The sequence below is a fragment of the Lissotriton vulgaris genome, chromosome 8, assembly GCF_964263255.1.
Source record: "Lissotriton vulgaris chromosome 8, aLisVul1.2, whole genome shotgun sequence".
Classification (NCBI taxonomy): Eukaryota; Metazoa; Chordata; class Amphibia; order Caudata; family Salamandridae; genus Lissotriton; species Lissotriton vulgaris.
Window position 1 is genome coordinate 716,726,209 of NC_141696.1, and position 16,717 is coordinate 716,742,925.

General features: G+C 48.5%; 1 protein-coding gene across 6 annotated transcripts in view; it reads right to left on the reverse strand.

Annotated features, from left to right (window-relative positions):
* BCLAF3 (BCLAF1 and THRAP3 family member 3) overlaps positions 1-16,717 on the reverse strand; it is a 703,357-nt gene that overhangs the window by 666,076 nt on the left and 20,564 nt on the right. For all 6 annotated transcript variants that reach the window (XM_086934591.1, XM_086934592.1, XM_086934594.1 and 3 more), the window contains exon 2: positions 8,825-9,051. In XM_086934591.1, the coding sequence (XP_086790717.1) occupies positions 8,825-9,021 (197 nt within the window). In that variant the 5' untranslated portion in view covers positions 9,022-9,051. The remainder of the gene's footprint in view (positions 1-8,824; positions 9,052-16,717) is intronic.

Below are 16,717 nucleotides of genomic sequence, written 5' to 3' on the forward strand. Positions count from 1 at the left end.
TCGAATGAACCAGTCATTAATGGTTTGACTTTTGTATTTAGGGCGGAGGGGGGAGGGGTTGTAGGGAGGGGAGCTGAGGCAGGGGGTCGCTAGCACTCACTACTGTAATCAGAACTTTAATCACTTTTAATATCAGTGTTAAATTAAAGGCTCTGCTCGAGTATTTCGGATATAAAAAGCGCTTGTGATTCCTGCCAGGCCTTTGGCGTTTGTTTGGCCGCTAAAATACAGATTTTATGATCATTTTCTTGTTTGAGTGACATAATAAATATTGGCCGTTCCCAAAAGGGTGAGATTTAGGCGTTTTTAATCCCGGTCCCGGCTGGTGAAAATGTCAGTGTCCTGTCACTTTCATGTGTAAATCTTAATTAATTGGGTGGCAGTGGGGGCAGGAGGGGCTTCTAGCCCCAGAGTAAGAGGTGGGGGTGGGGGGACTGCCCATTTTCCCCTCAAATCCCTCTCACTTGGCACTGATCTGACTTTAAAGCCTCGGGTGGAGGGGAGCGTGCTTCATGCGTCTTTTAATAAAGAGATTTTGTGAGCCGAGGGTCACACCTGACGTCTGTCCGCATCCAAGCAAGTGCCTTCTAATGAGGGTCTATCAGAGGTTAATCCCCCTTCAGGGGTGTCTTCCCCCCCGCGCCCTCCATTCGAAGCGGTCTAATTTGTGACTCGGAGCGGGGCTTGCAGCTTGCTGGACTCAGCTACCAAAAAAAAGCCAGACTAACTGCCAGTCCAGGTCCTCCCTGGACTGGGAACAAGCATCCTAGGACCAGTTTCGGCGTTTTAATCCACATCAGCCAGGACAGCTTGACTGTCCAGCACTTAGGTCTCCCATGGCACTGTCTTACTTCTGATGTGGAATTTTCCATATGGAACTCCGCATTTCCTGAGGCCAGCGCCTACAGCTCCCTCACTTGCAACTGTCTTAGCCTTCTCTTCAGATGCTGGCTTGACCGAACTTAAACTGATTTGCAAAAACAATTACACAAACTCTGCGCTCAAGTGCAGGCACTCTACTCTACTGCACTATTTCCTTCGGGCACCTTTGCTCACTCATTGACTTTGGTACCTCTTATCTGCGTCCTGTTTCCTGCCGCCGAATACGCTTTTCACTCTCAAAAAAAAAAAAAAAAAAAGACATTTTATTTTACTTGCAATGAGACAAAATCCATTCGGCGAGTATGTGACCTACACACCCATCCCCTTCATTGAAAGCCAGTCGGCCAGTGTCCGGGCAGAGGAGCCGCGTTCGCTCTTGGTTTCACCTCCGCTGAGCGGTATGAAACATTCCAGTGCATGGACTTACAGCAGCCTTTCAAAAACAGTGTTTTTGCTCTCCGAGATGTGTAGATTTTCCGATAGCAGCGGGCGCTTTGAATAATATGAGATATTAAGTGTTGGGTTGTGTAGAGCTCCCACAAGGCTTCTTGGATTGCAGTACTCTGTTTTTTTTCTCCTTATCAGTGCTGTTATCAGGACGAGGGCTCCCTCGGTGATGTTAGACTTGCAATGCTGCGGCAGCAGTTTGCCTTGATGGATTTCACTTTGCATTAGGGCTCGTGTCTTACACAGTCTGTAAATAGAGTGCACGAGGCAAGCGGCGCGTTCCAGGGGGACGGAAATCGCACGTTCCTTAAATGGGAAACACACTTGCAGCATTTCAAGGTAAAAACGCCTAATCCTTTAAAAAAAAAATATTCTCATCTTTAAACAAGAGCTGGATTTATTTAGCACCTTCCCTGTGAATGAACGCGCCTCGAGCCTCGCTTGCCTGCCCGTTATGACCGCACACTTTCCTTCAAGCCGTTGCAAGCAGGGTGCTGAAATAAAGCTGGTTGCAAAGCACAGCCCGGCAGGCTGCAGAACGCGTTCCATGTCTTGTTAGATCTTTTGCCAACGTTTGTTTTATTTTAAGACGGGTATGTGGGCGGTGGCAAGGTTGAATCTCGGTCACTTGGCTCAGTCTTTGGTGCTCCTGAAAGGGGAGGGCGGGGCTGCATGCGCGCCATTCCGAAGTTTCGTTTTGAGGAGCGAGCCCGGAGTCAAAGCGATTTCAGCGAAGTGCCGCAGCTGAAGTTCCGGGTCCCAGGAGGGGGCCCGGGTGAAGACCAGCGGGGAGACTGCGGGGCTCCCATGCCTAAGGGTAGAGTCCGGCTTCGTACTGGCCTGGCAGAGGAGCAAAGCCCGGCGTGTTCCACATGGTGGGAGCCCGGTAAGGTAAGGGGGGGGAGGGGAGTGTGCCTGCGTGTGTGTGCCTGCCTGCAGTGTGTGTGTGTGTGTGTGTGTGTGTGTGTGTGTATGTATGTTAATGTTAAGCTAAACTTATAAAGCGCACTGACACCATAGGTTTGCCTGCCTGCGTGTGCATGTGCGCACTTAAGGGAGTCTGAGGCAGGGGATGTGCATGGCGCCGGCCTGGACGTGCGTGTCCACAGACACCAATCGGCGCGTGCCCGACCCCAGTCTCAGATTCCCAGGAGACGGGCTACTATAGTTGTCGAGCTGGACGCAATGCTTCGCATTGCTTTCTCCAGCTCGACCTAAAAAGAAGGGGGCTCAGACTGTACTGTACGTGGATCTGAAGCCCGACTGAGCTAGATGAGGCAGGCCGGGAAGCTCGACAGTGGGACAATTGTTTATTAACCACTTTTTCACATACTTTCGCCACTCCAGGAAGAAGAGAAATAGGGCGATAGCTGGAAAGGGTAGAGGGATCCAGAGTAGATTTTTTCAACAGTGGCATGATTTTGGCCTGCTTCCAGGCCATAGGCACCGTGGCTTCTGAGAGGGGCAGGTTGATTAGTCTATTAACCATGGGGTGGACCATCTCTGCGACCGAGGACAGACTGTCGGTGAACCCGATTTAAGAAACTCTAGGACCATCAATGAATTTAACAGAGCAATTAGTGTAAACGCCACCAGAGTAGGTGACGGTTGCAAAGCTGGAGTCAACCGTTTAATGGGGTGTTCCCTACAGAGAGGCTCTCTCTGATGTTGAAATTAGCTTGGAGCTTATCAAAAAGGAAACTGGAGAGTTCTTCACACCATGGAACCGATGCGGGATGAGTAATAGCCTCTGCTCTTGAGTAAAAACAATGGTTAATCTACAAGCCTGGTGTTTAAAGATATTGAAAAACTCAGATCAGTGGAAGGGTCAACTTAGACCAACATGAATGTCTAATAACTCATTGTAGTCGACTATTACTATTAGGATTGATCAACTGCCGTTTTTATCTGTTGATGTGCACTGTTAACATTACTCTGAAGGGGGTCTCAGTTTGACTAATTTTTCCAACAACTGCATGTGAAAAGGGCATTATTGGTTGACTTTCATTACATGGTCTAAGGATGCAATTCTGAGTTTTCTCTAATATTTCTGGTGTTTAGGAAGAGCCCTAAACTTAAGTATTTGCAATGCATTAGGTCCTGCATTTACGCAAGTTTGAGCTATTGGCATTGTAAATAACAATGCGTTTTATTCATGCTTCAAAAACCAAAAAATAAATAAAAGGCATTGTCATTTACAACGCCAATAGCACAAACTCGCGCAATTGGAGACCTGTTCCATTGCAAATCCTTGTTTAATCTAATTTGGGAAGCTTCTAGGTTGGTCTTTTTGACCACATACAGGACTTGAGGGGCTCGTCATTGAAAATCGCCATTTTTGAGTAGCAGAACTCAGAATTGTGCTGTCATTCCGAACCTAGTTAATATCATATGTAGTTCACTGCTTTACTGTACCAAAAGCCTTTTGGAGTAGAATCGTCGTCAGAAAGTTGTTACATTGGCCAGATGTTGACGGGAACACAATTCACCGCTGGGACCTGTCCCTAGGATAAGGACCTATATTAATGTATTGTCTTCAATGAAGCAGAGAAAATCCCTTTTTCTAGGAAATAGTGTGCACGAGATACTTGTCCCTATTGCTCACTGTTGTAGAATATTATGTTTCTTTGCAAATATTTTAAAAGCACGGAGAAAGGAAACGGATAGAATTTATTTTGAGACAGCTATGCAAATTCTCTGCGGTTTTTCCCACCTCTGTAGTTTTCCTGATCTTTCGCCTCCGGTCTTCGATAAGCTCCCACTACAAGGTGTTTTTCCCTTCGCCCATGCCAGCTCCGTTGCGGTTCTCGTAGCCCTGACAGGCCAGTAAAATACTTCGGGTTCACACAGTCTGTCGCAGAGCAATAAGCTTTTAAAATTAACAAGGTCAGGATAGGGTGGCCAGAAAACTGTAAAAGTCAAAAACAGAAAGCTCCTCCAAGCAGGCGGCGCTAGACTTTGTCCACAAACGTAGGGGAAATGTATTGGTTTTAATGTACGTTTAACTGTCAGCCAGAAGACGGTCTGGGCACCCTTTTTCTCCGCTATAATGCCGCCTCTGGAGGTTGGAGTTCCTCAGGGCTCTATTTTGAGCCCTACTCTTTTAAATATCTATATGACCCCTCTGGCGGCACTGGCGAAGGCTTACGGGGCTCAGATCGTATCGTACGCGGACGATACCCAGCTCCTGTTCACGTGCGACAAAGGCTCGGACTTTCACGGTGCAAACATCAGGGGCTGCCTTGAGGCTGTTTTCAACTAGTTTGAACAGAACAGCCTCAAGTGCAACTCCGACAAATCGGAAGTGCTCTTCTTCGGCTGCCCAGCAGACCCCAGGTGGAAGGACTGGTGACCTGTGGCCATGTTTCCCCCGGACAGCGACTCGACTGTCGCTAAAAACCTGGGAATCCAAATAGATAACAGCCTTTCCCTCAAACCCCAGGTTCTTGGCCTGGTTGGCAAATGTTTCGCCACCCTAAAAATGATTAGAAAATGTCTCCCTCTGTTGTCCCTTGATCATAGAAGAATTACCGTACAGGCCTTGATAGGCTCGCGCCTTGACTACTCGAATGTGTTATACCTGGGCCTTCCCGACTTCCTTTTAGCTCGCTTGCAAGTCGTCCAGAACTCGGCGGCTAGAGCCATCTTCGGCCTCACTAGAAGAGCAAGAGCCAGTGACCTTCTTAAAACCTTGCACTGGCTCCCGATCAAGAAGCGCATTGCTTTCAAAACGCTCACCATGGCATTCAAAGCCCTCCATGGTGTGGGAGCCAGATATCTTCAGAGAAGGATGAGCTTCTACACACCCTTCAGATCTCGCAGATCTTCCACTCAGGCCATGGCTGTCACGCCTACGATTAGGCGTGCCCGGTGCGGGTGCCGCTCTTTCAAGCGCCTGGCACCCCAGATGTGGAATGCCCTTCCTCTATCTCTGAGAATGACTAACAATCTCCTGGCTTTCAGAAAAAATCTCAAAACTCTTCTTTTTACTTAGTAACTCCGTCACCGCTCCCCTTCGGTATGACTGAGTATCTTCCAGCGCCGGGACACTCTTCGGAGTAGCTGAGCGCTATAGAAATCCACCATATAACATAACATATAACATAGATAAGCAACAGTGGTTTTTAAGCCTCGCTGCAGAGCGGTTAATGGCGGTCAAAGGCGACGCAGGTATGCTGAGAAAGCTGTGATTTTGAAAAGCCTGTAACTGGGTGCCCAGCTTCGAGAACGGTCTGTCGGAAAGGCTTTAACACGTACATTTAAGTATTACATATATTGTGCCAGTACAAATGTACACAGGCATTTTACCTACCAGCCATTTGATTGTAATGGTCAGTCAGTGCAAAACTAATTTCTGTGCCGGGCCAGGTAGAACAAATGCCACTGAAAACTGGTGACTGTGCTATTTTAATAGAATGTGGAAGGGTTGGTGCAAAACTGGACTGCCTCTGATGGAGTCTTCTGATTTGGCAGTAGAATTCTAGAAAGCAGCAAAATAAACCTGGACTTGCTCATTTTCTATAAGACGCAGTCACATGAATTGATATGTAGCAGAGAAGAAAAATGGAGATGAAAGGAGAAAATAAAAAGGAAAGCTAACTTCCAAAATTCAGAGTTTCTTTTTAGTCCCACAAAGGATGAACAGTGACAGAAAACGTAAAAAATGCTTGTTTTAAATGGATTTAGGAACAAAGCAGAGGAAGAACTGGACTAAACCCAGGCTGTAGTCTTGGCTGCAGACAGAGTTGGTATTGAGTCAGAGGCCTGTGTTCCTGCCGCTGCTTATAGGAGACCGCTGCCTCCCTAGGGGGCAACTTCTCAGCCAGAGAGGCTGATGCTCTGCGCCGCCATAAAGATAGCTCAGCGGGTTGACCACCCGTTGCAGACAGATCTATGTGTGCTCTGTAGCTCACATCTTTGTATCCTGACAGAGCTCAGTTGGTGCTTCCTCCTTTTGGATTGTTGAAGTGAATACTGCGCTTTCTCCACTTGCGCCTGCTATTGTCATTCTGAACCTCTGTATGTTCGCACAGAGAACTTTGAAAGTAATCAGTAAAATATAATCAGCACTGTCAGTCGTGAACAGACATGGCTCAACCATCGCTCACTGAATCACATTAAGCCTTATAGCCCGTTGCTCCACCTCCTCTCTGCTGACTTCGTATTTACAACAGGCGGCAGTAGCCTGGCCTTTCTGGCCCGAGAATTCTAGTTCCGTCTAATCCCAGACTGACTCACCTCAAGCGGAGTTCCATGTAGACTACACACTCCCCAAAGAAAGGCGGAACTCGCCTACTTTAAGAGGCGGGTTGAACAGCGGCACATGCAGACTCCACAGCCAATTACCGCTATAAGTCGCTTAGTGGAGCCCACACTTTCGCTGACCACAGTTGCCCCTGCTTGCCTGCCAGCCAGTACTCTTGCAGGAAATTACTTATCCGGCCCCACTGGCCCGTTCCCCCTCAGCAGTAGGCCTTAATGATGTTTGGGAAGAGGACATTTGTCGCTATTCCGCTGGGGCTATCTCGGACTCCAGTGGTCTGATGGCTGAGCAACAGCCAGGCGATCCACACCGCAAATCTTGAGAAGGTGAGAGTTGACGGGCAGGGCAGTGTCTCCCTCAGCGGTCTCTCTCCTCACAGCCGTTCTGCCTTGACCTCCTGTGCTGACTCTGGTCCCCGTCGTATCGAACAGAGAACAGGCAATGGAGCAGGCGGCAGAAAGCAGGCAGGGCAGATTTCCTCTCGTCCCTCTTGGCGGCTGCTCACTCCCCTCTGCCGCACAGCTCCGCACCCCTTCATTCTCCCACGCTGAATCGTATGGAAAACCAGGCACAAGATCTTGAACGCAGCGTGAAAGTGAAAGATAACCAGTGGTGCGCGCGCACCACAGAGGAGCTTTTAGGAGGGAGCACGGCGGAGAGGCGAACGCGCGCTAGACACTGACGGGAATGGGCGTTGCAAAGGCAGGATATGCGCCCAACCCTGTGCAGTTTTCTTTTTTTACAACGCTAAAGCCAATGGCGGGCGGCGAAAGCCTGCTCACACGCACGAGCAGCTTTCAGAACCCCCTTACAAGAGGTCTCGCGCTGCACGTGCAAAGCTGCGCACTGCAATGCTAGGTGCGAGACTTAAAAATGTATGAATGTAACAAGAAAACAGGTCTTTCTTATCAGCAATTTCTTAGTTTATGTTAAGTCCGTTTTTATTTTTTTAATATTGAAACCAAATAAAACTATACATAAAGTGAAACTACATTTCTTGCCAAGTCTCACACTTCATACACAAAGTGTACCGTATTTTCCGGCGTATAAGACGATTTTTTAACCCCTTAAAATGTTCTGGAAAGTCAGGGGTCGTCTTATACGCCGGATACTAAATTTGAAGTAATGTTTTCATGCGTTTTTACATAGCGCGGACTACACCCGAAGGTGTCAGACTGCTTCTGCATTATATAAAAATGGGCTGATGTGAGCAACAATAACAATGGACAAATTACAAAAGCAAACATTAAGTTACATGGATCAAAAGTGACAATAGCGAGCAACCAAAATACATGAGGTAGCAATCGGTACATTCCTGGAGAAAAAGTGATAAGTGTGCAGGTTACAAAAGCATACAAAGCATACAAAGTACGAGCCAAAATAAAATACATTCTCAAAATGGCTATGCAGGACTGCGTTGGACTGCACTGGAAGTGGGGGTAGTCTTATACGGCAAGTATAGCATGAAACCTACATTTTATTAAGCAAAGTAGGGGGTCGTCTTATACGCCGGGTCGTCTTATACGCCGGAAAATACGGTATGCAGAATCCGAATCCCTGGCTACTCATAGAAATCAATAAGACAAACAGAGACTAGATTGACAGAAAGCCCTGCAATTAAAAGAGTAGTGAAGGGAGAATAGAAGCAGCAATACAGACAAAACAGCCATTTGAAAAACCAGTGGTGTAAAGGATTCCTTTCCCTTTTATATATGCCAGTGTGTATGATGTGTTGATCCCGCTATATGAGACTGATTCATTCTCTTCTGCAACTATGAACGAAGTGACATGTTTTCTTGTTTCACTTGTTAATGCTAAATAAAGAAAAGAATGACTTTTAGGTCTGTTTGACAGCACAGCACTGCACCTTTCAACCTGCTGCTTTCTTTGGCCAGACACTCAATCATGTATTGGCTCAGCAGAGTGGAGTATTCTTCTCCCTGCTATTCCTAATGAGTGTATACTTCGGTGCCCACTCGAGGTCTTGTACTGCACAAGCGCCTAATTTACAACTATAACCCTCCTTCAATTCCTACTGGCTTGATTGGGCTTATGCTGCACACATTAACCCAGACCTACCAGCTTGGCAAATGCTAGTTACAGTAAATTTTAAATCCTTTAATGTCTGCATTTCATTTTCTGTCACTGAATGTCAAATCAAGTTGGTTGCCTTTCTTTATCAAGTTTTACATCAGCAATTCAACCTATCCATACGAAGAATTTCACTTTTACCTATGTTTCCACCTTGGTGATCTGGATCGTGATCTGGATCGTGAATGGGAAAGGGTTCGTGACCGTGACCTGGACCGAGACCTGGACCGAGACCTGGACCGAGACCGGGACCTTGGTCGTGACCTGGATCGGGACCGGGACCTTGTCCTGGATCTGGATCTAGACCTAGACCTGGACCTTGATCGTGATCTTGACATTTTTCAGCACATGAGCCAGGATCCACAGTTCTGATGGTGTAAGGAAAAAAAACGAGATATTAATTGCCATACAGATATTGCAATATTACATGCATCTCGATCACTTGCTTAGATTAACTGATGAAGTAATTAACGTAAGTCTCTGTTACATCAGAAGCAGGAGCAACACGCTTATGCAGGAGCTATTGGCCTTGCTAATGTGTTGCTGTTCTGCATGGCTAACTGTTAGTGGCGGAGAGTGGCGCGGCTGGGCGAAGAGCGGCGAGCCAGGGCGCAGAGAGGCAAGGCGCAGAGCAGCATTGTGGGGTGCAGAGCAGCAAGGAGAGGCATAGTTATACGGTTCCTGCAAATTTTGTAGGATCGTGTATTAGGACAACAAAACTTCACAATAAACAGACCAAGTCTACTAATATCTTCAGTAAATGTTGGCACCACTTCTAAACCCATAACCTTTCAAGAGTTCTACATGTTACTGGCAACCTTGAACAGGACTACTCTGATTGCCAAGGAATTTGTGTTAACAGATCTAACCCTTCATTTGTCACTTTTGCATGCCAAAGGTTTTACAAATAGTGCATTTTCAAATGTTCATTGAAAAGCTCTAATCCTTGTAAATAAAATGTGAACTGCAATTATGAGACAGATGAAACACGGGGGGTGGCCTGCAGAAGCAGCATGGCAGATGCGTTTTGAGAGTGCTCTTTCGTCTACCCCTGTAATCCGGTAAATTTCTCCTGCATCACGGTTATCCTTTGCTATGGGATTGTACTTCATGCCCAAGTGATGCGCCCGTTGGCCTCTGCCACTGTTGGCCCCCGAGGGGCCAACAGATGACGAAAAGGGACACGGCTGAGAGTCTGCAGCTGAATCTAGCGGAGCGTGGGGAGTGGCCGGGAGTCTGCAGCTGCGCCCGATCGGCAGCTGAGCCTACGACTAGGCTCTGGATGCTTGATCTTTCCTGTGTTGTGCCCCCACTGGCCGGTGGAGTGGGATAGTGGCCAGTGGATAAACCCCTGAGGCGCCGGGAGCAGTGAGCTGGCTGTGATTTGGCTGGGTCCAATCTGGTGGAAGACACGGCGAGGAAGAACCAGCGGACCCGGCAGAGGCAGAGCTAGTAGAGACAAGCCCCCCCCAAGGACCTCGATTGCTGGCAATTGCGGTGCACCTCTGTTTTAATGTGGAGCGGGCGGGGGGCTCCCTTGGGAAGCCCTGCACGGCCTTCTGAAGGGAAACTGCCTACGCGGGAGACAGGACGGGCCGTCTCCCTTTGCTGCACCTCGTCCAAAGGGCATTGTAGATTGGCACGGCCCGCCCCAGCATTTAGGACCCAGCGGGTCTGGGGGCGACTCCGAAGACTGCAGCACGGACAGAACGTCAGGGATCGTGGCGGAAGCACCGATTACACATCAGATTGGCAGAATGCGGCCCTAGTGGGTATTGGCCTTGCAGCGTGACTGGGAGACACATGTTGTGGACGCCCTACTTGGAAGAATGCCTGAAAGTACTTATGATTAAGCCACAATGCCAAAACATTTTATCTCCATGTGTGGTGCCCCTATTTGATGAGGATATAGAACGGAAAACAAGAAAGTTGATCCCCAGGGGATCTGTAAGCAGTGAAGTGTGCGTCCCACGAGGCTCCAGTGGAAGGTACTTGCATTGGTTGTGACAGAGTTGGGAACAGTGGGGCCCCTGGAACTGCGGAAGGCCCGGTGAGGGGGAGCCAGTGGACAGAGTAGAAGAAGTGCCAAGATGCTATGATCCATAGGAGCCCTAGTTGTGGAACAGTACACTCCTGATTGAGACTATGTGATGCCCTGGTGCCCCAGTGACTGAGGGATTCGGCGAGAAGACCCCAGACTGCAATTGTGGAGGTGAGGGGCCGGGGGGGGGGGGGGGGGGGGGGGGTACTGGCGGTGGACTGAAAAGCACATTAGGGGCCCTCTTGCACCGGATTAGGGAGGGTATCGGAGACGAGTGAAGGTCCTGAACAGTGACAGAGGGGTCGTATTACAGCAGTGGCCTCCCGTAGGTTGCTGCCAGATGTGACGGCGAACTGCGAACGGGCAACACTGCAACAGTGGGGATAGCACTGGATCGCACCTTTATGCAGTATACATTTCAATTGTCCCACATACCTGGCAAGAAGTACTGCCTTGACACCTTGGTTGGCTTGAGTCTCTGGCGTAGTAGCAGACGAGACTGGTCGGGGTCAGGAGAATAGGACGCACCAGGGGCACCGGATCGAGGGCCTCCTGGCAGACTGTGGGTGCCGGGACGCTGAGCCGCCGCAGCAGGTATTGGGGCAGACCGCTCCTGAAGACCACCGGGACGATATCCTGCAGGCCATTGAGTGCTCGCGCACATCCATGGAGGCTAAATTGGACAAAGTGGGGCTGGTCCTTACCCAGCTTCATGCTGACCACCGAAATTTGAAGGATCGAGTCACTGCCATAGAGCAGGAGGTAGGAGTTGAAACCTGCCACGGAATTTCAAGAGGAACAGAATGCACATGAAGCTCGGATCCGGTATCTGGAGGAGCACATGGAGGATGTGGAGGGCCGCTCCCAGAGGAACAACGTCCAGTTGATAGGGCTCCCGGAGGGTGTGGAGGGCCAGGTCGCGATCACCTTCCTAGAGCGTTGGCTGAAAACCATCATACCAAACACGGAATTCTTCTTATTCTTTACCATAGAGCGGGCACATCAAATCCTGGGCAGGAAGCCAGCCCCAGGGGCCAGAACACGCCTGCTCATTTTCAAACTACTACACTTCAGGGATCGGGATGTCATCTTTCAAGAGACGAGGAAGCTGGAGGACATTCAATATGAAAATGATAAGGTAAAGTTCTTTCCGGACTATACAATGAAGGTTCAACTTCAGCGGGGGTCCTTCTTGCCGGTCAAACAGCAGCTTAATCTCTCCTACTCGCTGCTGTTCCTGGCTCGGCTTAGTGTCATCTCTGATGGAAAGTCCAGGTTCTTCGACACGCCTCAGGATGCTTGGGATTGCCAGGAGACGACTGGTCAGTATTCCGGCCCTGGGCCCACTGGCACTTCTGTGACATGGCCTGAGGAGGAAGGTGTTAGGAGAACTCAGCGACGACCGACTGATAGGAGATTCCTAGGGTCAGCGGCAGTGCCTGACCCAGATCAGATTTGCAAAGAACGGCAAGAGGTGGTTCGCATTGTGGAACAGATGGTGACACAGCACGACCAAGAGCACAAAGCGGACACTTCCTTTCACTCATCGGAGGATGAGGGCTCCGTTATAGCGGATTTCTCTCACAAGGTTTCCATGAGGATACCGGATGTTACACCTCAGAAGGCGGACGGTATGGAAGGAAAAGGGGCCGCATTGGACATGCATATATATTCAAGGGCAATGTTCATTGAATTACTGTAGATATTCGTACTAACAGTGTTACTTGTTTGGATACAGCTTCAGATGGAGCCCGGTAGGCTTGTTGAGGTTACCTCTGCGCCCTGGGGGTGTTGTTTTACAATTATAAGATATGGTGCTGTGTTATTAAATGATTATGGAGGGGGATTCACAATGGTCCACCTTGCATGGTTACACATTCACCCGTTTTCCCCATCTCTTCGGGGCCAGTAGGGCAGATGACTGTGCTGCTGTATTCTGTGTTTGGACGACACCCCACTGTTTCAGGGGTTGCCCTTATAAGGTTTCTTCTTTTACCGTTTGGTTTCTACAGGGTGGGTAATGGAATGGATGTGGCGGATGCCCGGCTGTTATTTATCGAGATTCGGGTGGGGAAGGTGCTATCCTCTGCTGTCTCTTTCTCTCAGCTCTGACATGGGTCACATGATTCTTACATGGAATGTCTGAGGTCTTCGCATGCCTCCCCGCAGGTAAGCATTGTACTCCTAGCTCAAACGACAATGTACACGTAGCACTTTTGCAGGAGACCCACTTAAACGCAGCAGAAGTTGCCAGGTTGCAGTGCAGGTGGAGGGGTAAAATTTACATAACAGACTACTCCCAGTTTGCTAGCGGAGCCCTCATCTGGGTACGCCCTAGGACACCTTTCACCATGGATGAGGTCCATATTGATAGAGAAGTGGGGTATGTGCTTGTAAAAGGTAGACTGGATGGACACCATACATTGGTGGGAAATGTGTATGCACGAAAGTGGAGCAGGGGCATTTTTATAATCAGCTGTCCGCTCCTCTGGGGAGATGGTGTGAGATCCCGTGGTTACTGGGCGGAGACTTTAACAGTGTTTTAGATGTAGGGACTGACTGGTCTTTTCCTACTCTTCGGGGCACGGCCGCCACAACTAATTACGCGGTGCTGAATAGCTGGGCACAGGGTTGGGGACTGGTTGATGTTTGGAAACAACACCCGGGAGAGAGGGTGTATTCATTTTTTTGTACCACACGTCCATCTGGATAGATTCTTTGCATCTCCCTCCCCCTTTCATATGTCTTGGGGTCAAGAATACTGAGGGTACACGGATTCAGAACACAATCCTCACTCTTTTGTGCTGGCCTGGGAGGGTGGGATCCTTGGTATCCCTACATGGAGGCTGCAACCGGCGATGCTGGAGGACTGTCTTCCGGGAGGCAGTAGGAAACGCTATTGGAGAGTACTTAGCAATCAATACATGCTTTACCTCCTCTTCGTCAATGGAATGGGTGACCATGAAGGTCACCCGGAGAGGGAAGTGCTTAGGACTGGGTTGCGGCAGCAGGTGACATCGGAGTTGTTAGACATAAGACATAGAGAGATGTCTGTTGCCATTGGAGTCTAGGGCGGTAGTCGATGCTGTGGAATTGGCTTCCTTGGAAGAGACGCGCAAGAAACATGTGGGCTGCTTGATCGGCAGTGCTGCCTTTATTTTGCAACAGACTCCGTGTCAGTACATGCCAGGGCGGATTGCTTGTGCCTCTTCTCGCCTGGCTTATCAGGCTGGAGCAGTCGGTTGGGCCGATTACGTCTCTCCGATCTTCGGATGGGAGACTTATGCATATCCAGTTGGAAATACATGAAGAGCTGACTGCACACTTTAAGCGGCTCTATGAGTCTATTCGACAGACCCTGGAGGGAGCAATGCAGGAGTACTTAGTTGGGCTCACTTTTTCTGTCCTGTCGCCAGAAGGCCGGATGGAGCTAGATGGCCCGATCATGTTGGAGGAGGTCAGAGGTATGATGAGGGCTCTACCTTCGGGTAAGGTTCCTGGCCCTGACGGTCTCCCCCATGAATTTTATAAGATGTACGTGGACCCTCTGAGCCCACACCTGCTTAAAGTATATACAGAGGCGCTGGAGATTTCAGCCCCGCTACCCTCAATGATGGAGGCTACGTTGATCACGCTTACCAAACCGGGTTGGAACCCCACTTCCATGGGGGCATACCGCCCCTTGGCGATTCTGAACAGGGACTGTAAGATCTTAGCGGGCATCCTGGCAGCTCAGTTGGCACCACTAATCCTGCAATTGGTTCACCAAGACCAAAAAGGATTTGTGCCGACCTGGTGCAAAAACCACAGTTGATGGACAGAATGCAGAACAATGTCATACATTCACCCCAGTACAGAGATCTGGGCCTAAATCCATCGTTTTTTTGCACTCCACACCACCTCAGTTCAGACATGGCCATATGCAAATCAGTCAGACCATGTGACTCATGGGAACAGTGCAGCCCGAACTGCCAAGCCATGCCTTCCCTGGACCAGAAACAAGCTTCCGAGGACCGGTTCTGGCATTCCAGCCGTCTTCAGCCCGGCTTGCTTGAATCCAGTGGTGTGGAGAGCATGGGACTCACGTCTGAGCATACCCATCCCACTCGGGGTGACAAATACAAAAACCACAGTTGAGGGACAGAATGCAGAATAATGTCATACATTCACCCCAGTACAGAGATCTGGGCCTAAATCCATCGTTTTTTTGCACTCCACACCACACCAGTTCAGACATGGCCATATGCAAATCAGTCGGACCCTGTGCCTCATGGGAACAGTGCAGCCCTTACTGTCAGGCCATGCCTTCCCTGGACCGGAAACAAGCTTCAGAGAACCGGTTTCTGGCATTCCAGCCGTCTTCAGCCCGGCTTGCTTGAATCCAGTGATGTGGAGAGCATGGGACTCACGTCTGAGCATACCTATGCCACTCGAGGTGACAAATGCAACAAGCATTTACAATGCAGTGGTCTCAGCAATATTATAGGTAGAACTATTGGCATTGCTTTTTTTTTATCCCCAAGTAAATGTTATCGTCATTTCTATTGTCAATAGCCTAAGTGTTTGCATATGTGTTACATATTGCATTAGACATATTGCATTAGCAGAGAGAGTGAGGTAGCGAGATAGAGAGGTATTGAAATAGAGAGTGAGTGATGTAGTGAGAGAGTGAGGTAGATAGAGTGAGGTAGTGATGGAGAGTGATGTTGTGAGGTAGTGAGATAGAGAAAGATTGATGTATTGAAAGAGAGAGTGAAGTAGTGAGTGTTAGTGATGTTGTGAGGTATTAAGATAGAAACAGTGATGTAGTGAGATAGTGAGGTAGTGAAAGAGAGTGTAAGTGACTTAGTGTATTTGAGAGTGAGGTTGTGAGATAGAGTGAATTAGTAATTTAGAAAGAGAGTGAAGTTGTCAAATATTCTACATACCCGTATGTAAACATGCATATGTATAATTGTTGCTACAGAGTCTATGATAGTGACTTTTTATTTAACATTAAACATTAAGATGCATTTTCGACGGGAAATGGCTTTGTAAATATACCTTGGGTGCCTTTTGATAACTCTACGTGGAATTCTGCTTTTGTTTGACATGTCCAGTTTGGTTTCTTCATTTCAAAATTTCATATAGATCGATCAAAGGAGAACACTAGAAGTAAATACTCAATACAATGTCCGCTTGTGTATTCTTTGCTTGATAAAGAGGGTTTGTGTGACATGGTCTGCGAATGGTGAATCTTGAAAAACGGATCTGTATTGGCTATGAGCTCGGGCGTATAACGTGTCTGATTAAGAGGGATGGAGTTTGTGCGCGCGCGCCCAAGTGAAAATGGAAGTCACTGTATGTATGTATGTATATATACTGAAGTGCACATGGCACTTGTGCATATACATAGACTGCATCTGAAAGCTATCAGTGCTGGTGTCTGTTCTCCAGTGACAGTAGAAATCATTGACAAATTAGTATACGGATGTCGGTCGCAATGTAAACGATCCCAGGATGTTTGTCCCCTCCCTCAGCCAAAACACACACACGGCTAACAGCCCCTCACCCCAAACACACAGAAGCTACTGAGGGTGGAGACTAGATTTGCTAAGGACTGATCAGGGAAAGAGGAACGACCTGTTGTAGGCTTGACAGCAGCACTACATGGGCGTAGTTTGAATGTGTATCTAGTCAACGCCAACAAAACAATTGTGTGATGTACCGAACAGGAATAAATAGCTGCTTGGACGTATTAGCATGCGCTGCAGACATAATGCAGTGACATCTACGCACCGGCAAACAAGTGCCAAGTGCTCCGAACGAACACAGCAGACCTTAAAATATGCATGACCTATTGCATTTACACCCACACAGAGCCACACACACAGAGCCACCCACACATAGTCATTCACCTAACTACGGCGGAAAGCCTCATTGAGGGAAACGGTGTGCGTGAGAGTTGGAGGGAGCATTGTGTTATTGGGCAAATTACGTACAAAAGTAGTGGT